Below are 23,763 nucleotides of genomic sequence, written 5' to 3' on the forward strand. Positions count from 1 at the left end.
CTTCTGTAATTATCCACCAAATATATTTTAATGAAGAATGATGTCTACATAAATGTAATTTGTGCAAAGCCACCAGAGGAGTTCATTCATCGGACTTGGGGCTGCGCAGCAGCCACCACTTAACTGCACTTTGTTAGTGTCTGTGTGTACTGTACACATACTGTTACCACATAGGACTAGTGACTTATGTGTATATACACTACAGAAGACTTTTATGAGTGTATATATGGATATGTTGAGTGCGTGGTGCTGTTGGAACAAGCAGATGTTAGGCAACGATTCGGGCGTCTGCTCCCATTATTTAAGACTCCTATCACTGTAGATAAGCACTGTTTGTCATGTATTTGCAGAATTTTGCCTGATTCTTGAAAGATCTTGAATTTTGCATTTGGTTCATTCAAGATTCTTTGCGACTGTGTAGCCAAGAACACATTCACTTTGGTACGAGATGTTCCTCTGATTGAGCGCAGGCTTTTTTAGAGCGAGTTTTTAAAGAAAGGATTTGGCAGGATGTCAGATTGTGGTTAAATGTGGCACATTAGTCAGGTTAGCCAAGCCTGTTTAGCCTGGATCCGCTTTATGGCAAATGCAAATGAGAAGCCAGAGGGGAGCATAAATTACAGAGAATGGAGTAAAAGCGTAACTTCTAGGTACAGTTCCAAGCCAAAAAGAACTAAATCAAAACACTACTGATGCCAGCGCAGGGAGTCATAGACGTGTTTTAGACAACTTCAAAGGGGAAAAAATGCCATTAGGACAAAGTAAGGGGTAAGAACAAGGGAGCTGCTACAGTGACCAAAGCTGAAGGTCGCTCAAACTAGTAGGAAAAGACATGGTGGAAAAAGTTAAAAAGCACACTTGTTCCATCCTCATCACCACTATTGAGACTACTGACCTCCAACTATTTCAGTGAAAGCTATAATTCGCATTCTTCACTCACCTCCTATCACTCTTTGTGTGTTTATACCGCTCTGCATTAAATCATTAGTAATCCATGTTATTAAGCCATGTCTGTCTTTTGTTTTGTGTCTCTCGCCTCACCCTCATCTGGCCCTCCCTGAGCCTGCCAGAGGTTTCTTCCTATTAAAAGGGAATTTTTCCTTCCCACTGTCGCCAAGTGCTTGTTCATAGGGGGCCGTCTGATTGTTGGGGTTTTCTCTGTATTATTGTATTATTGTTACCTTACAATTTAAAGCTCTTTGAGGTGACTGTTGTTTGGATTTGCGCTACATAAATGAATATGAATTGAATTGAATAAAATCTTTGTGTACTGGGAAGCTTTCACTATGAATATGTAGTTTAAGTCCATAATAGTGAAAAATTTTTGTTATTGTTTTTTCTTTAGCTTATTTAAAGTCCCCCTATTCCCACAATTCCAATTGGTTTTATTCATTCCTGCCAGAGTGGTCTTACATGATTTACACTTGGTGTAGCCCCTCAGTTTAACCACTGTTTTTTTAACTGCCTTTGCATAACTTTAAGCCAGCTGTCTTCTGATTGGCTGTCCTTACGATTTGAAAAGCAGGTTTGTTGGGCTTTTGTTTATCCTCACAGCTACATTAGGGATATCCCCTAATTACTTCAAACTAAACCAAGAGTAGAAAATTTGTGTGAAGCAGAGTGCTTAGAGAAATCTGAAACGTGAGCTTTTAGATCACAGGGATTTTTCGCACATACTGTTTATTATTTGCAACTTTGATTATGTTTTATATAAGAATCCAACATTATTACACTGTAGATATTTAAAAATACAAAACAAATAATGTAATAGGATCACTTTAAAATTTCAATATACAAATAGAACAAGAATCATGTTTTGTTGTCCATTTTAAGCAGGAAATCATCCCATAAAAAACAGTTTTATATATCGAACCCTCAGGTTTTGAATACCATCACACTTTGTACAGAGTGAATTTGTAGAGCACTTGCACAGGCTCTGCTTCTCTGAGAGAGAAGGAGTGAGTGGCGTTCCAAAGGGCACCGGTGTTTACCTGCCCACTTGAGTGGATTCCTCAGCTGGCTGGCTCAGACGCTGAGGTGTAGGCTGCGGTGCCTTCGTGTCTGCTGTCTACACTGGAAACATTCTTAGCCTGATATCACTGCCACACGCTCAACAAAGATGTTGAAAGGCCATATTGAAGCGGGAGTGCAGGGAGGGAGGGTTGGAGGAGATAGATGGTTCGTAAAATTCACTGCAGTTAGCGGTCCCGGAAGCCTCTTGAAGAGTCCTGCTTGCAGTGCCAGAGCAGGTGTGAGCTTCTGTATATGTTTGTGGGGACGTGCTGTGTGTGGCCGCACAGGCATGTGCGTGGGTGTGTATGTGCGCCCATGTGCTGAAGTGAGTGCATCTGTGTTTGAGTAATAAATAGAGTGTGTGTTCCGGCCTGGACATCTTAAATGCACGCATGCTGTACATGCTGTGTTTGGAGGTCCTGTTGGTGCCTCGGCCCCAAACAAAGTCCAACCTACTGCTTGCTAGTTAACATCAAGCTCTCCTGGTTAATCACACAGTAATAGGTATTGGATATATATTTGTGTGTTTGTGTGTGTGTGTGTGTGTGTGTGTGTGTGTGATAGGGAGATGGAGCGACTTCAAAGCAGCGGGGCAGCATTCTCTCAGCCCAGCCTGTTTACACTGCTCAGTGGAGTCTGCATTCCTCTGTCTCATTTTTCCATGGCATTCCACGGAGAGCTCAGCACTCCTGGCCATGTGCCATGCAGATTTACCCCACCCCTCCTCCCCTTGCCCCTACACATACAGTATAGAGCATGCATACTTCTCCACACACAACTGTACACTTGATTTGGCCATTAAAACAAGACAGGACCCAGCTGGAACTGAAGCACCCAAAAGCAGCAGCAGGGGCAAGTTTTTGGGAAAGGAAGGGAGGGGGGGAAGGAAGGACAAAAAAGAAAACAAAAAATAAAGGTCTGACACGAACCGCAGGAGGGCAGGAGATTGCCCTCACTTGTTCCCGCTCCCCCGACAGACTCAGGTGGATATGCAGCTCGAGCCTCCCCGATGTTTGACCGAAACATCTGCGCTGGTTTGTCTTGAAAAGCTCTCAGCGCATTCCCTGACCATAAATCAAGTGGCTTCAACGCCTGCCTTGCAGCCAAAAGTGAAATATAGCAGTAAAAAAGAAAACAATTATGCTGCCAATTACAAGGTGTGTTGCAAGCAGTCTGCAGGCCACATCAGAGCGCTTCTGTGCTGATGTTTTTGTGACTATTTACTGGTAAGGTTGCTAAGGATGAAGCCATGTTGCCCGTGCAATATGTTTACATAAACATTTGCGATGAGTAAAAATAACACAAAAACTCCCTCTGGTTAGTGTTTACCCACTCTTAAAGCCTTTATGACGGCATTTCTCCGACACTGGCCACAGGTGGTTATGGGATCCCCTGTGGGGTGGGCTGAAGGGTTGGTGGCAGACATTGACATATGCAGAAAAATATGTCACTGTTTTTCTTTTTTCCTTTCCACTAGATTAAATTAGAGATCTTCCATGACAGTGTACTAGGTAATAACAGCTGCACAGCAAAAATATCCATCTGAAAAAGTGCTTTGATCTAGTTTGGAACCTCCAGCTATTTAAAAAATTTGCGGGAGACCATGGGGAGACCACTCGAAGAAGTTGTTTTCTAGTTGAGTAATCTGCCTGCCTTGCTTTAGTTTTATGGCAGATATCTTCTTTCCAGGAAAACAAGATTTAAGGCTGAACAAGCAGCTACGTGAGGCTCTGTGGTGTGCAGCAAGTGAAGATACACAGGAGCACATGCTAAAAGAATTATCTGTAGAGTCAGTGGGTTAAGTCATTTTTTGGTTGTCATTTTGTTCAGCGCAGCTGGGAGGATGGGTTGGCCATTTCCGGAAAAGGATTTACGGTACAAAGCGAAACCTGGTGCTTAAACATGTCTCTGCAACCGTTTTAGTTAATTCCTCCTCTTTGTGTTGGTTGAACATACCTGCTGTCAAGTGATAAGCTAAATAAAAATCATCATCACACAGACAGTATATATATTATATGTGCTCACTAAGAAATTCATTTTAAAAGCAGTAATCTGCATTTTATGTTGCTGGCAAAAACTAGTGCTTTATCATAGATTTTTTTTAATATTAATGTATTGCTGTGGTGTTCACAGATGCACTACAGTTAAAACAAGATAGATACCCCCTTGCAACTTGGATGGTGATTGCATTGAACTTTTTCAGCTGTCTGACACCAATTGCAAGTAGTTGTGGCAACCAACTGGTCACCTAGAGATTGACCGTACAACACTCTCAACATCTGTGTGACCAGTTTTGTTTGTCATGGGGTCACACAGCAGGAGGTAAGCTGTGTCTGAACAATTGTGGCTCAGACTGACTGCAATCAATCTCAGACAGATTGGGAAATGTTTACAACTAACCTCCATCTAATTTATAAAAGCAGGCAGACTGACAACATGTTTCCATTAATCTGAGTCATTCTGTGTTGATAAGCGCAACTCATCTGTGACATGTTTCTTTGCATTAGGTGACTCGACTCAACTGTTTGCCAATTGGTTAGATTCCAATATAAAAGCAAACTTCTCTGGATTCTGCAGTTAAACCATCATGCTGCAGAAACTGCTTTGAAATTTGTGCAATTTCTGTTTCAAATCTATGAGGTTCTGGCTGGACTCTGAATGTAAGTAGTTAGTACTTACAACTACTCATCGGGAAAGTCTTTATTGAAGTCGTTACAGGAGTGGGAGCAGGGCTTTTCCCACAGGCTTCAATATAATTATGCTTCTTTTTGAAATTAGCGGTATTGCTTACCATTGGAAAGGTGGTATTACATTTCCAGTCCATGAGCTGCATTTTAAATGGCTTGAAAGCTAGAGCAACAAGAGAGAAGAAAGATATCTCCCTCTCACGTGCTATAATAAAGTTTGACCCCTCTTTAAGAACAACATATTGCTACAAAAGACACATGTTGGTTGGTGGATTCATGGATGCGAGGGGGGGTGAGCATGAGATTGTGTTCCAAATAAAAGAGTGGCATTAACCACCACCCCCTCAGCCTACTGTATTTTATTTTATGTGCAAGTGTGTAAAGAGGGCACCTGTCTCTCGTTAAAGAGATCTATAGTTAAACTCTGCGATGGTGCCCCTGACTGTCTGTCTGTGGAGAGGGCTTCAGCTTCATGCATTGGTTCTATTTTGAAACCGCATCCTCTGCCAGCCTGTTTTAACTGATCTTCACTCAGACCCTTATCGTTCCTTAAGGCCCTGCAATGAGCCAAAATTTCTTGCCTAGTTCAGGTGAAATGCTTAAATTAGCTTTTTAAACAAATTTCACTAAACAAAGAAATAAATGAAATAAAAAAAACAAGTGAAGTGAATAAAAATGGGTTTCAGTAAGGCAAATAACAAAAGCCTGCATTCTGCAGGTGTTTTTGCTGCACTACAATCTTAAAGTATGTTTAAAAAGAATAAAGAAAATAAAATGAATACAGAAAAACACAATACTATTCCCTTAAAAGTAAATACTTCCCAGAGAGTGAGCTGCCTTGGCGGAGATTTTCTTGTAATACTGTACAGATGTCAGGTGACAAGATGATTTCTAGACTTTCTCTACACAGCCATCCTCCAGTCAAGTCGATATTACTTTAAGGCCATGGATGCTTTTTACTTGCAAACTCCTGAAACAAGTAGTGTTTCTCTGGCAAAAGATAGATTATTAATAAGGGCTGAAATAATACTTTTTGCACAGTTTGCATTTCTTTAGTTCCATTGAGTGTTTAGATTCTAATGCTAACAAGCAGGCATAGGCAAAATGCTAATATTACACACTAAGGTGATACATCTAACATAAAACTTATTTCAGCTATGCAAGATATGTCTTTTTCTTCACTTCCATCCTGTTACGCCTCCACCATATTCTCTTTTCGTCAGCCTCCTTTACGTGTATCTTTTGCCTATATATTACTCACTGACACTATCCAATATGATCAATAATCAATTCTTTCTGTTACGGGAAAAACAAACCACATGTTGTTGCCTTTTGGCTAGTGTTAACCTTATTTGGACAGGACTTATGGTGTGGATCCTTTGCCTCACATTCCTTTTTGCCTGATTCCTCTCTTTCTGCCATAATGTGGAGCCTCCCATCCTCACTCCCCCCAACTAATTGATTTCCAGATAGCTGACCTTAAGCTCCCAAATGTGAGTGACTGACACTTGGAGGCGTGTGGGTTTTCTCTCTGACTGGTGTGGGTAACCTGAGAGAGCTTGAGAGTTGTCCTGAAGGCTGGGGATGTGCCGCAGGAAGCCTGGAGGCTGTGTAGATGTGGCTGCTGTGTCTACAGGGAAGAAGGATCTCTGCAACACTAACAAACTGCTGTGTTGCCGAGCCTCTGATTTGTTATGACAGGGAAGTGCTGTGTTTATGTTTAACTCAGAGCTTTGAAATGTAAAGCGCAGCTTTGGCCTCAGGCTGATGGAGTGACCTGAGTTGTTGGTGGTGTGTACCAACAGTGCGTGTGTCAGTGCGTGTCTACTCACTGACACGCTTAGGTAAAACTTAGGTTTTACCTGGTCAGAAGCAATGAAGGGCAACTTTGGGAGACAGACATTCTCTCTACTTTTAAGTTTACTTCCCTTTTGGATTTAGTTAGGGCGGGATCAGGTAAACCTGAACTTAGTTATGTTGCAGTTATGTGGCTTCTGGGAGCTTCCAATGATGCACTGAGTGTTCCCTCATCCCTAACCAGTTGCAGCAGATGGATGCCCCTCCCTGAGCCTGATTCTGTCTGAAGTTTCTTCCTGTTAAAAGGGAGTGTTTTTTCTTCCCGCTGTTGCCAAGTTGCTCATAGAGGGTCATCTGATTATTGGGTCTTTACCTTAAAATTTAAAGCACTTTGAGGTGACTGCTGAGGTGACTGCTCTTGTGATTTGCTGTATAAATGAAAGTGAATTGCACTGACGATATATGTATATCTATTTTGTGTTCTTATAGCTTTCTGTGGATATATGACATAATAAATTGCAACAAAACTACAAATACTGCAGATGAGAATCACAGCGATGGATCAGGTCGATATAGCTGTATGTGTGGTTAGATTAACATTATGTAATGTGGATAGGGCGGAGCTCGGGCATAGAGGATGAATAACCCCCTAACCCTTTCAACAAGGTTTGATGAAAAAAAATGTGCTGCCTTTGTGCACAGGTAAGGCTGTACCCAGCCCAGGTCCTCGTTGTGCAAAGTTCATCCCGGTTGAACTTTTGTGCTCCCTTTTGTGCTTCTATGTGTTTCTATTAGAAACAAGGAAAGCAGGAAAGTGTGAAGTGCCCCACATGAACACTCTGATCTGTGGAAATATGATTTATAACAGTTACTCCCTCATCTGACATTTTACCAAGCCGAACCGAAAGTTCACTCATCAGTGTCCTTTTCATTTCTTCTTCCGTCTTCAGGTTCTTTCTTCTCTGTCTAATCCCTTTTATAGAACAGAAAGAGACAGCCTGACGCGCCTGGAGTTTGGGGGGTGGGGGTGGGTGGGAGGGGGGTGGGGGGGGGGGGGGGTATTCGTACTTAAAGAAAGGGCCCGGGCAAATTTGGGGCTGGTGGTAATTATTTGGGCCTCATTATGGGATCGTGTTTCCCCAAGTCATTCTCTGTGGTAACCGTTACTGGATATGGGTCTGACACTGTCAATAAAGCGGGAGGAAAGATGACACGTCTTTTGTTTTGATAGGACCAAAGCAGTAATACCTTCTGTTCGTTTGCATTTGCAAAGAGAGACAAGGCGAGGGCCTCAGGGTGTACTTTTCCAGATGCTCCGACAGAGAAAGAACGCTCTGCTCCCCTCAGCGCTGGGCACTGCTCTTATATCAGTCTTTCATGTAAATCTAATTAGTGTAGATACATGAAGTCTGATTGAGCAGTGTGTATCTGTGTTATCTATGGCACTGACCACAGTGTGTGTGTTACGATTATTGATACAGGGAAAGGATTTGACATTTGAGAAAAGGCTCAGCGCCTAGACTTTCAGCGCCCCCCACCCCTACAGCAATTGCTGAGATTCCGACACACGCTCCTGCACCCAGAGATGAGTTACTCACTCCTCTGCAGAACCAAAATTGTCGATCAGCAGGCATAAACTTTTGCACACAGAGGTTCACATGCAAGCACATGTTCAGGTGCCTCTAGCAACAATACATAGCTATGCTCTCACTCATTTGCCCATGCTCTCACACACAGAATTAAAGCAAACGTGCTACCTGATGTGCTCCCAAAGGGTCAACGTTTCAGTCTTTCGTGCCAACTCAGGCTTCCTTTTCTTCTGAAGAGGACCTCTATATATTTCCCTTTTATAGTGTTCTATATACACTGTTACAGTAGCTCAGGCTTCTAACTGTTCGGAATGCTCATTTTCACTGTTTTTTTTCCTGTTATTGTAGAATATCATTAATATAATTAGTTATATAATAACTATAATATAATATAATAACCTTCTGTTTGCAAAGTGGAGCCAAACAGGAAATTGGCTGAAGGGGAGAGTACTTAAAAGAGCTTGGATGAACAGTATATGCACAGCATAGAAGGGATTATTTTCAAGTGTAAATCAAGCAAAGCTACTTCAGCATAGTCCAAGAATAAAAATATGGAGCTGGAAATTATCTTAATGGGTCACGTAGCATCCACAACACCTGTTGCCTGTTGCTTAAACAAACATTTGCCTTCGTCTGCCGAGAGAAGCGAGTCTAATTAGACCTGTCGTGCAAACAAGTATTGAGTATCACTTTGAACAGCAGTTTAGAACATGGTTAACTTTAGAAACAAAAAGCTGTGGTCACAATAAAAAAAAAAAAAAACTGGATCACATGCTGACTTTTTTCTCACCCTATCAGCTGGCATTGAAAATGTATTCACCCACTGGGTGTGTGTGTATCTGCATGTTTGCATGTGGCAGAGTTGATTGAATTCTTCCTTGATATTCTCTAACTTGGCAGGCTTTCTAGGCCCTGAGGCAGAGTTCAATTGATTAAACCTTTTACCTTCCTCACTCCTAGTCTCGAGTGATACAACAGAAAAAGCACTTACTGGAGTGTTTGTTTCACTTCCTACTAAACAAGCATGTATTTTGATTGGCCACTAGTTTTTCAGAAGCCCTGTGACCTGCACAGCTGTTAATTGACCGGTAGCTTGATAAGAGGTGCAAGCCTTTTCTGTTTCCCCCTTTTAACGCACACTGACATAACTGCATAGGCCCGGTTCCCTGCTGGCAACAGATGAACTAGAACGCTCGCTTGCTGGTTATTGGCAGATGAAAAAAGAAGATCCGCAGGGCTAAGTGAGGGGAAAAAATATTATTGACTTCTCACTGTAGCTACTATTTATTTTCCCCTTTTTCTTTCCATGTATTTGTTTTTGAGGCTGTTAAATTCATGCCTGGGAATATTTTGGGGGTAGTCTTTGATTGAGCTGGAAAGGAATGCCTTTAATCGTGGCTACAAAGGAACCGAGGGACATGTCCTCGTCAGTTTTGCAACAGATCTAAACAGATGAGGAGGAGGAGGAGGAATGGAGGAGTGAGCATTGTTAACAGTCTGTGGGGAACTGTTTGTGTGCCCTGTGGTTTCTAGTGCCTGTGAAATAGAGGCTCAGTGATTTGGTTTCCCAGGCCCCTTTTTCTCAGGGCCATACAAAAACCAAATGAAGACATTTCAGTCTGTCTTGGTTGCTGTTTATAGTCCAGCAGCGGAGTGTTTCGAAGTGGTAAATGGTACCAATGGTGGCACAGGGAGCGTTCACAGCCATCCGATCATAAGTTGTGTGGGCATATCTAAAATAGAAGATAATGCTTAGTCTTGCCGACTATGCAAATCATAGACACTGTGACCATCGAGGTGGTTGCCCTCAGAGCATCAGAAAGAGGAAACTAAAAGCAGCCACTCCTTATGAGCCTGCTTGGCTCAGCTTTGGGATTATTATCTGCTTTAGTAGTTACGATTGTACACTCCCATGCATCAACATGTTTAATGTCATGGCAAGAGCCAGACACGATCATATAAGCCTTAAGAATCAAATGAGTGTTGTAATTTTACTGTAAAATCAGACTCTGAATGCAGCTCTTCTCGTCATTTCCAAGCAGCCGTTAGCAAAAATGAGCAGAGGTCATGGCATCTGTGAAGTTGTGTCATTAAAGGATTTTTGTTTTTTATTTTCTTTCTTTTTCTTTGTTAAAGGCCAAATTCAACTGTAGGCCTCTAATTTGGGCCTAGTAAATGCAGACTGGTAGAGGCAGCTGGCAGCCCTGCATGCAAGGCTGGCCAAGAGTCCATGCTGTCTTGTTGCCTGCCTTTCTATTGAACAGTGGCTGCCATTAAGGAAACATGCAAGGGTCTGAGAATTCACAACAGGTTCTGTTTGTGAGGTCAAGCAAACCTGTCATCTTCTAGATGCTTTCATTTCAGTACATTTAAAAGTGGATGTTGAGTACCACCACACACTGTTTTGGTTGCCACTGAAGTGCTAATTAGTCATTATATTTGACTAGGAAAATGGAAAGTAGCTGCAGCAAAACATGTGAAACAACACATTCATGGAAATAGAGTATATGAACGAACAGATGAGCTTGAAAGTCAGTATTTGGTATGACCATTTTTATTCCCCAACACAGCCTGAAGGGTCTTAGACAATCTTTCTTGTCATTTCTTTGAGTAGTCTTCAGGAATGGCTCTTGAAGAACATTCAACATCCCATTCATAGTCTCCATAGGATTTTAGGTTATGAGACATAACATAACGATCCAAAGCAGACTTACTATAAGCTACAACGTGATGAAATGATGGTGTGTGCTCCTAAAGGAGTCGCATGTCTGTGTTATATTGGACAATAGGACAAATGTGGAAGAGAGCCAGAGAATAATAGTAATTAATGATTAAATGCAAAGTGCAGTATAAACACAGAGAGAGTGAAAACAGGCAGGTGGAAAAGAAGAAAGAGAGTGCAAAACTTTACTACTCACACACACACACAAATTACAAAATATAATAAAATCTATTATTAAACAACACAATAATGAAAAGGATTACATTCAAGAAGGCTGGACGTTGTTCATTGTGGAATCTGGGATTTGCAGTGCATTGTGGGATGAGTAGTTCCTTCTCTGTTAAAATTACAGTCGTTATGCACACAGTCTTGTACCTTAGTCTTTTTGTTTTATTTCCCTTTATTCTTTTTATGCAGATCAAAATCTTTTTATGATTCACCTCATAGCTGGTTGGCTTGGCTTAAAACTTGTGATCCAAGGATTTTGTGAATTATCAGAAGAGAAAATGAATTGGAAATTTACATCTGGAACCGGACCCCTTAAAACAGCGGACAGTGACTATGTTAATGCACTTCTTCTGTCATGTTGTTTGCATCTTAGGCAGACATTTAGCATCAATGCTGGTGTTTCTTATGCCAATGATCACAGCCGATATCTCGATAACATTCTGCATTATTTCATTTTAATCCATTGCGTTGAACAGCCGCTGTGATGAAGGTCCACCCCCTGTGTTTCTCTTTTATCCCACCCTGATTCCCCGATTCTGCTTGCTTTCTTCTCGTCTCTCTCTGTTTCTCTGTTTCACCCTCTGACAGACATGCAACAGCCCTTTGCGGGACATTACGTCATTATGCCAGCTGTTGATGTCACCCTTGGGTCTTTTTAATTTAGGGATTTCCGCTGGGTGAGATGAGGGGGAGCCCCATTACCTCAGCCCACAGCCACATGAAGAGGCCCTCCGTGGCAGAACCAGGCTGGGACGAGCTCATAGCAGGGCTAGGAAAGGACAGGCCAAGACAGGGCTAGGGAGGAACCCCAGGGACCGGGTGCTGCAGAGTGATCTGTGAACTTTAAGGACCTGTACCTGAGGTGTTATCATTCATGTCAGCCAGGCAAATTAGCGATGCTGTTTTCCCGACTGCCGTGCAACTCCCTGTGCCCGTGACAGCATGTCTGTGACTTGCAAGCACTGCTGCGATCCCTTGAGCTCTTAAATGCAGCCTTTCAGCAGCTCAGAATTTCCTTCCTTTCAGAAGGGATCAAATGTTCCACTAAAGATTGACTATCTCTCATTCTTTCAGTCCTCAAGGCTTTAAGTGGGAGTGAATACTGCCATCCATGTCATTGATTTCGTAGGGTGCCAAAGTTTTCCTCTTGATGTCAGCCTGGGTATGGTTTAGGAAGAAACCATTTAATTTAACACATAAAGGCTTCCATAAATTGCAAGTGTTGTTCTCTAGTGGTGTGAAAAAGAGCTTTAGCATTTTTGTGCAGACTGTCTTTTAAAGCATCTTTGTGAAAATTTCTTTTTCTTTTTTGCTTTTGGTTTGAGGTCACACACTTTAGGTTGTCTTTTGGGTAGATATGGAAAAATGTAGATATGATAACACTATGAGTTATTTATCTACTATTTAATTAAAAAAAATTAAATCTAAATATAAGTAGGCCCTTGTAATGCCAAAACCCCCACCAAACTACACCTGAATATATCAGAAAGCTTTGGTGATTCTGTAATAGTTAATGCCTTAAATTGTCTCTACTGCTTCTGCATGCACTCAGTGTGATTGAGTAATTTTGCCTCATTTACATCATTTCTAAAGAAAGTTCAGTAAGTCAGAGGGCCCAGTGGCGCCAGTGTCCGGCAGCCTCGCCTCTGTCAGTGCGCCCCAGGGCAGCTGTGGCTACAATGTAGCTTGCCATCGCCAGTGTGTGAATGTGTGTGTGTGTGAATGGGTGAATGACTGAATGTAGTGTGAAGCGCTTTGGGGTCCTTAGGGACTAGAAAAGTGCTATACAAATGCAGGCCATTTACCATTTAAGTCGTACATCATTCCCAGATTCATTGTTTGTGTACTTTGTGCTCGTGCTTCTGGAGTGTGCATTGTAGCAAGTACTGCAAAGAAAAAATATTGCTAACCCCTTGCTCTCTCTCCTTTTTTTTTGCAGTATCATCCTCTGTCTCTTTGCAACACAAGTGAGGATGAACGACAAGAGAGTGACTTCATCACCATCGTCAAACTGGAGCACAGGGTACATCACTGTCTGCCACTGCCCGACAAGGTATGGATTGCGCACACTGACACACAGGTGGTGTTGAATTTAGCTTTTTGTTTGTTTGTTTGTTTAATGGTCTGAGAAACTCCTCTCTCCGTGACCCCTTTCCTTGTCTCAGACGTGGCAGCAGACAGATCGACCGTACTGCCATTTCGTCTTGCCTCCAGCACCCCTCCCGCTCTCTGACTTTAAAGAGATGATCCTTTATTTGGCAGCAGCCTGATGTTTTGTCCAGTACAGTGATCTTTTTGAGTGAGGGCTTGGACAGGAGGGGGTGGGCTTAGCTCAGCGCTGCTATGTAGCAAGTGGCATCGAGCCCTGGCTTTGGATGTAAGGCTTTCAAGCCCCAGCTGTCACTAGTCAGATCCCAGCCAGCCAACCAGAACCAGACACTGAGTGTTCTCCATTTCTGCTTCTCTCTAATATGAACGCAGCCAGAACTCCATAGAGTCCACCGACAGTGGTTCAGATGTATGTGTAACTTTGACGGAGGTGACCTAAATCTCCCTTGTGTTTAAGCATTCTACCATACACACTGGCTGGCATACCCTGACTTTAAAATAGTGTGATTTAAAACTGTTGCTATTTTTTCCCCCGTTTTTCAAGTGGTGACAAATTAGCAGGCAGGAGTATAGTTAAGCGCCTGCCTTTTTTTAGCTTGTGTTTTCTTTTCCCCTAATTTAAAGCCATGTTTAGGAGCTGCCCGCCGTGGCGACGATGTAGAGACATTCCCACATTCCCCGCTCCTTTCTTCCTCCTCCTGTTTGCTCCTCCGGTGGGAACCAAATCGGAGAAAGAGGGGTGTCATTCCAGGCTGACTGCAGAAAACAGTTCTGATTAAAGCCTTAATGGTAACACTGTGTTGTCCCATAAACAAAACATACTCTCCTCCCTCATGCAAAAGTATCGGGGAACAAAAGGCCGCCGCTTCCGAGTGCTTTCTTCCTCCCTGCAAATCGCCTTTGAGAAGCAAGGGAAAGAGGAAGGAGAGAAGTGTGTGTGTGTGTGTGCTTTGTTTGGCTTGTCTGGAAAGTATGTATTGCACTAAACTCCACTCCAGCCACCTGCATCCTCGTTTTCATAGCACGATTCAAAGCTTTTGGTCCGGTGGATTTATTGGGGATTCAGCATGCAGCTGCTGAGAAGTTTGCTCTTGGCCTTTTGAAGGGATGAATCAGATATTTGGGGATGTGCGGTGCTGGGTCAGCCATGGTCTCTGGATGGCCTTGTTTACAGCTAAGTCTGAGTGTAAACCCGCCTCGGCGATCTATAGATACTCTGACGGCCGCAGAGGGTTCGGATTGCACTATGCACACTCAGAATAGAGCATAAAGCAAACAAAGTGACGCTCGAAACCCCGAAGGATAGTATTTCATTGTTATTCCTTGTTTTTATTTTGGTTTTCAGGGATTCTTATATCCAACCTTGCAGGGAGATTTCCTTGTTGATTTGCAGCAGTTCGCGCTGCCTCATTCAGTGCATCGAAACAGCTTGGAAAGTTTGTGCTGTGATACTTCCAGCATTGCTGACCATCTCTCAAATACATTCATGAACTTGTATGACGTGAATAAGAACATGTGTGCCTCTACCTCAGTGATTTAAAGTCTATGTTAAAAGTACAATGCTGTAAAAATCAGGGTCATTTTCCCTTGATTGTTACTCAGTGCGAAACAAAAACTGATATTGGGAAACCTTGTATGCTCATTTCCATTATGTCATAGGAGTGTGTGACTGACAGACTAAGTGAACAAAAAAAGCTGATGTTTTACGGGAATATGTACAAAGAGCGACGAGAGAAAGGCAGCAAGGTTCTCTGACGTGGAGGCACTGAAATATAGGAGAGGGTGGTTAGATCCAGAGCTGCACGGGTGGCTGAAGGTGAGTATGAATTTAATCAGTTTAGGCTTACTTGCATGTGGGGGTTAGGGATAGAGTGAGCATCTATCTGAATGGTGGGATGCATGAAAGGTTCCAGATTTCCCAAACTGGTGATTCCAGGAATCCAGGAGTGACTGCAGGCAGGTGAGTCCCATGAGTAGTAGCGTTTTTCCAGGAGTTTCCAAGCAGGCTTGGTGAATGTTAGCAGGTGCAGCCAGCATCCAGTAGATTACACTGCAGGTGAGGTTAATTGAAAGCAAGAAAACTAGTGAGACAAAAACATTAACAGCGAGAGACAAGGAGACATCATTACTACTGTGAGGTAGCTGATGAATTTTTGGGTTTTCATGAGCTGTATGCCAAAATCATCAATATTAAAACAATAAAAGGCTTGAACTACTTCAGTTGTGTGTAATGAATCTAAAATATATGAAAGTCTAATGTTTATCAGTACATTACAGAAAATAATGCACTTTATCACAATATGCTAATTTTTTGAGAAGGACCTGTATATAAAGAGCCAAGAGCCCCCCACCCCACCCAAAAAAACCCAAAAAACTTCTACATACAGTGACTTCATTATATGAGACTTTGGCCAAGCAGTGTAACAGTACATATACAACATAAAACAAAGAAAGCTAGAACGAGGTCAATTTCATAAATTATTAAGAATGATTAATTATTATGATTTTTTTTTAACATTTTAATTGAACATAGAGATGAGGGTTTTATTCTCAACCCTTATACACTGAAATATTTTAACAGCTTCTTGTAGGAGTTTTTCAGCCTGACTTCACCGTCTGCCATGTATTGGTTAAAAAATGTTTCTGTAAAATAAAAATAAACTCTGCAACTCTGTTTCAGAGGGTATTCTTCCAACGAGTCTGCCATGCCACACCAGTATTGTTTCTACAGTAGCCCAGATTGGACAAACCAAATACCTTCTTGAGAGGGTTGTTTTTGAATTTGTGTGAGGGTACTACTGTAGGTTCTCATTTTGCAAGGACAGGATGAGGTGAGAGGTATTAAGTTGGTTGCAGTATGCAACCTCACCACAAGATACCACTAAATCCCACATGCTGCATTTTTAATAGCTGAAAAGGATTTTCAGTGTAGGCAGAGACAGTGTATTAATGATAAATTGAGCTGTTCTGAATCAGTAAGTTCATTAGTAAGTTCGTTATCCCTGCAACACACCTGTTCAACGTGAACCCCACCTCTTGCCCTATGGCAGCTGGGAATGGCTCCAGCCTGCGCCACGACCCCGAATTGGAAAAGTGGAAAAAAATGGATGGATGAACTTTACAAAGTGAACTTAAACATGTTTAATAGAAGTTATAAAAAAGGGGGAAAGCTTTCTCTTTGTACAGTTATGTCCCATCCATCTGTTGCAGCTATTTGCAAATGTCTGAATCAGAACTGTTCACTGCTCCAGTGGTTTTGCATCATTGCAAAATGCGAAACAAGCAGAGGCCACAAGCTCTCTCTTCCTGCATGTTGTGCTATGGTAGAAGCAATCTGTTTGCTGTCTGCTTGTTTCACTTTACACTGAAGCCATGGAAAGGCTCTCAGGCTTAAGTCACAGGGCAACACGTGATTCAGAGAAAAGGCACTGCGGTGGTGCCAGGAGTACTAGACTAAACTCCACACCAAGCTTAATTTACTCTGAATAAATGGTGTAATCTGTGCTTTTTGAAAGTGCGGATATTCTCCCACTCAAACTTCACCTCTGTGAAACCCGATGAACACGAAGTGGTTTTGTGAAAACAGCTCTTACAGTGATTGAGTTTGGCCCATGTCTGGACTTGTTGACTCTCATAGAAAGCCTTGCTTATTGATTCTGCTCCTCTCAGATGAAAAGGCTTCTTGGCCTGATTGTTCAGTAATCCTGTTTTCTTTAACTGGGGCTTTTATGTGTGTGTGTGTGTGTGTGTGTGTGTGTGTGTGTGTGTGTGTGTGTGTGTGTGTGTGTGTGTGTGTGTGTATGCGTATTACTAGGCCACATGAATTCAAGTATGTTTTTGCAAATTTTATCTGGCACAAACACAATGCCAGTCAGATGGGTCAAGAGTCAGGTGACACTGACTGTGTTTGCCTAATGTAGTGAATCGCCTGGCATCAGTTCGATTATACTGTTTGTGACTGGTGCTCGAAAAATATATGATAGCAACATCGTTCTGTGGATCATTGTGCTTGTCTGTCAGTCTCTCTACTACTTTGGTCTAACTGAAATATGCCAGAGGGCAGCATTAACAATACATTAAATATGTTAATGTTAGGAAGACAACTGGTCTCAAGGGTCTCAAACACGTTGTGAATGGACTGTGCTTATTATTATTGCTTATTAGCATGTTGTGCTAATAAGCAAATGTTGACCTGCTAATATATAAAAATTGGGGTAAACCCATATACTGTAGCTAAAAGATGGACGTAGCCACCACCACAAAATAGTAGAATTTCACTCAGTAAAACCGAAGCACAGACGGACAGTTCGGACAGTTTTAAACCTCAAAGCGGGTCATAAAATTTCCCAGATAGTGCAATTAAAATGCTCCAATGACACCAACCCTATAAAAACAGAGGGGACAGTCAGTGGAGGTGAAGCTAGCGACTGTGTAGTTCTTTTCACCTGTATTGTGAGTTAGAAAGTACTGATCTTGTAATTCCAAGTACCGTATATATTTTTTCTCACTTGGTGGCGTTTAACAAGAGTTAAACTACATGATGTGGATGCAGTTTAAGTGAAGCTTTTGATGGAGACCAAAGGTGGTCAAGCATATCCTTCCAGTGTAATGGGACGAGCCAAAAGAGAGTTCGTTGTTCTCATATCCAGTTTTACTATGGTGCACCTCTGATTTTTCTTAGTATCAGGTGGGAACAGGAGGAATACATTACCATGCATACATACATTAAAATTGGGTGTGCTAGGCTTTTATCCCCTTTAAGTACAATACCGTCCCCGTGATGACTCACTGCCAGTTTGGGAATTCTATAGTGAGCTTTTCTCAGAGGAAACATGTGGGAACTACTGCAACTCAGGTGTACCGACATGAGCATTCACCTTTTTGAATACACTGAAAATGCCATTTTTATTTGTCCTCACAATAATTCATTTAAGTCTGGCAGTGTGTATACTGTATTCACACATGAACGGGAACTAAATGCAGTGCTAAAATGATTCTCTAACTTGAACTCTTTTTATATACAAAAAAACCTCCAAAACATTGCTGACAGTCTGAGTAATTAAATATGTACTTGTTATCTTCAGATTGTGACACAAACCTGATCCTGGAAGTTATCCACCACAAATAAATAAAAACTTTAAAAATAACACTCTTTTGCCTGTGGGGAACAGCGCCTATAAAAATGAACCCTGAACCCTCTCTGTCGCATCATGTTGGTGATCGCAGCAACATGTCTACCTCCAGGCGACAATTAAAGACTTTTTAAGGAGAAGCTGATGTGTGCAGCTGTCGTCCTGGTTACCTCCTGTTTGGAAGGAGGGAAGGAGTTGTAGGAATGGATGGTCCTGAGGGAGAGAAGTTTTAATTGATCTAGGATTTTTCTTTTCTTTTTTTATGAGACTGTGTGAACTGCTTCCAGTGTGTCAGCATAGAGCACGCCCCATGACTTGCAGTAGAGCCGGCGGAATAATAAATCAAAAACAACATGCTTGAAGTGCACAAAACCAAAAAAGGTTTCTGCGGTTATTTTGAAACACCCTGGTGCTTGTTGCACCGAATTTTAAGTGGAAGCACCGTGTATAATTGTGGCTTGATAGTGTGCAAAACTACTGGTGCGAGAAGGCAGCGGATACCTGCAACCTTCGGGTTTCTGTAGAGTCACTGAAGCTGTCAGAGTAGATAGAGAGCTGGCAAGAATCGCTCATGAATAAAGGGGTTTGTGGGATTTTATGGAGGCTTACATTGGTTCGACTTAACCAACTAAAGTAACCAAGAGCAGATGGATTATGGAACAGATGTGCACAGACTGTGGGACCGAGATTGCGGTGCATCATAGGCTGCTGTCTCCTTATTTTCATCCAGGCTTCTGCTCCTCCTGCTATCTATACCAAGTCACCAGGACACCTGGAGCAGTGCTTTCACACCTATCACCAACAATAAAATACAGCCTTTTGATTTGTTATATTTAATAAGAGGTAGATTAGCCACAGAGTCCAAAAGATTTTTTGCTAGCAAGCTCTGCATGTGTTTAGTCTGCTCTAAAGCTATTAACATGTTTAACACGGGGTATATGGAGTTGACTCACTTTTGGAGGCAGCCTAAATTGACATCAGAGTAACTGAAATTTTTGTCACTTTCTGCAGTTTGCTGATCAGGAAAGGTAAATAAAATATGAGAATACATTTTCTCCATGTTTTCGGTGCTTACAGACTTACTAGTAAGTGCTTGTTATATTAAGCTATTTTTCTGTGTTCTGTTCACAGAAAAATAGGATAGAGTATTAAAAAAAATAAAAAATAGAATATTAAAAAAGTTACATTTGGGTCGTGATGACCACTGAAGTTTGGTTTGCTTATGGGACTCAGTTGCCAGCATTAGAACTTCAGTTCTGTTGCTATTGAGGGATTTCATAAAGAATTGGTGACAGTATAATGCCATAAACACTCCTCTTGTGTCCTGAACTTTCAGACCAGGAAGTGTAGTCTCAGTAAAAGAAAGCATTTTGAAAACAAGGGAAACCCACTAATGGAAGAATGAGTTGTGGTTTCTGTCTCCTTGTGTGTTATTCTCTGTAGGGGTCAACGCTGACTTCGGGCGTATATGTTTTTTGAGCAAAGACGTTGGCTGGAAGTGCAGTGGCAGCTGCCTTTATCTGCTTTTACTTTGGCAGCCGAGTCCAACATCTCCAGCTCATCTGAGACAAGTAGAGGAGGAGTAACACAGAGGAACATCTGGAAAAAAGAGGATATTTCAGCTTTTGAGAGTAAATGCAAAAAGCAGCAGGTACACAATGGACATTTTGGCTGGTATGAAATGCGTCATCGTTAGCAGACTTCTGGATTTGCTTTGATTTCTCTCCCATGAAAATTCATTATTTGCCTGTCTGTGCCAGACAGTTGCTCAGTTGCCTTCAAAGGGATAAACTATGACTTTTCTGTTTCCTTCTTCAGCTACTCAAAGCTGGATACCAACTTTTGCAACCTTGGCCATACATTACAAGCCGACCGGCAAGGACTGTGCACCTCTTAAACCTGTTGCATGCAGCTTAAATTTTTGTCTTTTATTCTTTGAAGCACACAAAAACACTGACAGCGTCACATTTTTACTGCTTCCAGTTTGAGATAAACTCTAAATCACAACATAAAAAGTCTGGAAACCACGCGGGGCCAGTTCAAAATCAGTTTTTCAGTTGTCAATGCAAAAGACACAGGGCTGTTTTTTCCTGTTATCCTTAGGGTAATATTCCATCAGCTCATTGTGAGATAGGTTTACAGGGCTTTGATCATTTCATCTTTAACGTGAGTGCTTCAAAAGTAATATAGAATTAGCTTTGGGCTTATCTCCAACAAGACTCACTTTTATCAGGCAGCACAGTGAAAGGGTGGCCTTGTTACTGTGCAGTCTTGCACTGTTAAACATCTCAAATATTTCTCCAGTTTTGACTGTTCGCCTTTTCAGGTACACCACACGCACAAACCCACACTGCACTCTATCCGATTCTTTATTTTTTGAAATGATGGGATTTTTAAAAAGTGACTACGTTCCTGTCTTTGTGACCCAGATGCCTCTGTTTTCTCCTCCCTTTTCCCCATTGCTAAAGTTAGGCCATCACTGTGCAGATAAATCAGTAGGAAGTATTTAGTTTTGAGTCCGCTGCCGTCTTTTAGGTCAGTGCACTCATTACTGTGGTCATGATGTAATTTGTACTTTGATAAGCCCGTCTCCAAGGATTTCATTTATTTTGTCTTTGAGACAGATGGTGTTCTGACTGCGTTGCTATTTGCCTGAGCCACAGTCCTCTGTCTCTCGTTCCTTTCATGATAATGCAAATGTTAAACACTCGCAGGGCTTTTAATAAGGCCAAACAATGGGCACCTTTGTCAGGCCGTTCCTTTAATCCACCTACACAAGCAGAATCATGACTCCACTGCCCCCCCTCCTCCAAACTGTGTTAACATCAGCTGCAGTTGGCTTTCTTAGTATGGTGTTGTTTCATCACAGGAAGAAAGGTTTTGTTTGCACCTGCGTACTAACTGCGTCTGTATGAAATGAACTATGTCAGACCATGTGACGTAGACACATTCCAGTTATTGGTTGTGTTAACAATCAAGAATTGGCTAAAATGGACAGGATGTACACAGTTTTTCCATAATAAAACATTTTCAAAGTTTTGGGGGTTTATTGCCATAATATCAAAGTAAATAAGCTATTTGGGAAAGTAAATGCTCAAAAAATGTTATGATATTGTTGATACCAATAATGTTGCAAAGTTGCTGAAGAAAACAGTGTTGTTAGTCAGCTGCAGATGAAGCTGCTAGTTTGCAACTGTCACGGTACAGGGTCGTGTGACCCAGTGTTTGAGTTTTATGTATTTTTTTGTATTCATTTTCAATCTAGTTAAATTCTAGGTTGCTGTTCAGACCTTATTTCTTAGTTATTTCTGTCATCTCCGCCTGTACTCAGTCTCCCTGGTTCCTGCGTCTCCCTGGTTCCTGCGTCTACGTTTCATGTCTATGCGGTTAAGTTCATGTCATGTTTCATGTGGTTATGTTAGGTTCATATCATGTTTTATCTCCATGTCTATGTCTCCGTGTTTCCTGTTTTATTTTGTAAGAGTCTGGTGTTCTTTGTTCATTGTAGTTGGTGTTACTCTCCCCTGTATTGTCATTATGTTTCATTCGAGTCAGCTGTGTTCTCATGTGTCTCCACTTCCCCTGATCACCTCATGTGTCTATTTAAGTCCTCGGTCTTCCTTTGTTCGTTGTCGCATCGTCTGTGTACCTCCCCTCTGGTCAAGTTAAGTGTTTTTCAGGATTCTGTGCAGTTCATGTTTGCCATTTGGTTTATGTTGTTTTTCATGCAGCAGCACGATGAGGTTCCGTGCAGGTCATGTTCATGTCTGTTTCGTCACGCCATTTGGTTCAGTTTCCATGCATCTGCACAGCATTCTGTTCACAGTGATCATAGTTATGCCTTTCAGTCAGGTTAGTGTTTTTCCAGTTTAGGTTTTTGGTTAGTTGCAGTCTCTGTCCCTGTTATGTTTTGTCTACTCCCTTCTGCATCAGCCCAAAATAAAGGCTCGTTTTCAGTTTAAGTTCACTCCCGTCTCCTCACCTGTGTTCGCGCCTGGGTCCACCACACACACTCTCCACACGGTCTGCCCCCGCTGGCCGTGACAGCAACTGGTGTTGTCCTTTTGACAGTAAATTGAACCTGTACACTGTAGGGCTGCTCAATTAATCGAATTTTAATCACGATTACGATCTGGGCTTTCAACGATCATTAAAAATGACTGAGCCGATTATTAGCCCCTCCCTCATTTATCCGCGACACCTTAAAGGCCGGTCCGTGAAAATATTGTCGGGCATAAACCGGTCCGTGGCGCAAAAAAGGTTGGAGACCGCTGATTAAGAGGACCCGAGGGGAGCTCGGAAAGCTAAGCAGAAGTTATTTGGAGAGGAGAGTGACTGCGTTGGTTGAAAAGAGAGGTAAAAAAAACTTCAGTGGTGTTGCACACTATTTTATATTATTTTTTTAAAGTCATTATTCAATACATTGTTATTGTTAACCCTTTAAAGCCGGTCAGAGCAGCACGCTCCGTTTTGTGTAACTATTTTTAAATCCCTGTAGAACCGGAACCGCGTAAGCTAGCGCAATAATTTGTTTTGCATATGAAACCGGAGGAGTTGTACTTACATCTGATGCCATCAGCTTGTCCTCGGTCACGGTTTCCTTCCACATAAAGCTTTGCAAAAATTGCATAAAAAGCGCTTGCAGGAACAAAAACATAATATTCCAGAAACACGCTTTGCCGTTCCGATCAGCTGTTTGTAGCACTTCCCACAGTGAAACAGACGTCAGCGCGAACTGTTGCATGTCCGCCATTTCCTGCCCGAAACCGGAAGTGATGTCATTTTCGCGGAAAATGTAGTTTTTTACTTGTAGGCCTTAAAAGCCTATACTGGTCATGTTTGACTTTTCTAAATAGTTTCTGGGATGCTTAGAACTCGAATTGCACATGCTGTTTAAAGTTTTGAGGGATAAACCTCTTAAATTTCTCCAAGTAGAAATATATGTAAAAAACAAAACAAAAACGATTTTCAATTTTTTTGTGGTTTATTGCACTTTTTTGCAATTAATGTAGTTACTATGGACTTAATGCATACATATTATTAAAATATGGGCTATAACAGTTGTATAGCAACTTGAAATGCTCCCACAAATGGCACTACAACATGTAAAAAAAATAATATGAGCTCTGGCGGACTTGGTTCTATGGTCGGTCTTAAAGGGTTAAATAAATATCGTCAAATAATCGAGATCTCAATTTCAGTAAAAATTATCGTGATTATCATTTTTGCCATAATCGAGCAGCTCTAGTAGACTGTATATAAAAGATGGAGCTACTGTGACTTAATTGGTTGAATTTCACTAATCAAAACCTGAGCATAAACGTCTTGGAAGGTCTGTGCTTCAAATTTTCTACCTATAGGGTTGATATAAAGGTAGAAAGTATGCATAGAGGCCATTTAAAGATTTGTAGTTTTTGGGACTTACTGGCGCTTTGTTTAGTCACACATGGTGCAGTTTGGGTGAAGCGCACACTGCCAGACAACGA

General features: G+C 41.8%; 1 protein-coding gene across 1 annotated transcript in view; it reads left to right on the top strand.

The window, feature by feature from the left end:
• rnf43 (ring finger protein 43) overlaps positions 1-23,763 on the top strand; it is a 117,486-nt gene that overhangs the window by 72,911 nt on the left and 20,812 nt on the right. The window contains exon 2 of the mRNA XM_085420044.1: positions 12,976-13,089. Within this exon, the coding sequence (XP_085276170.1) occupies positions 12,976-13,089 (114 nt within the window). The remainder of the gene's footprint in view (positions 1-12,975; positions 13,090-23,763) is intronic.

This window comes from Rhamphochromis longiceps, linkage group LG10 (genome assembly GCF_057381845.1).
Source record: "Rhamphochromis longiceps isolate RC_006_pf linkage group LG10, R_longiceps_female_GT1.1, whole genome shotgun sequence".
Classification (NCBI taxonomy): domain Eukaryota; kingdom Metazoa; phylum Chordata; class Actinopteri; order Cichliformes; family Cichlidae; genus Rhamphochromis; species Rhamphochromis longiceps.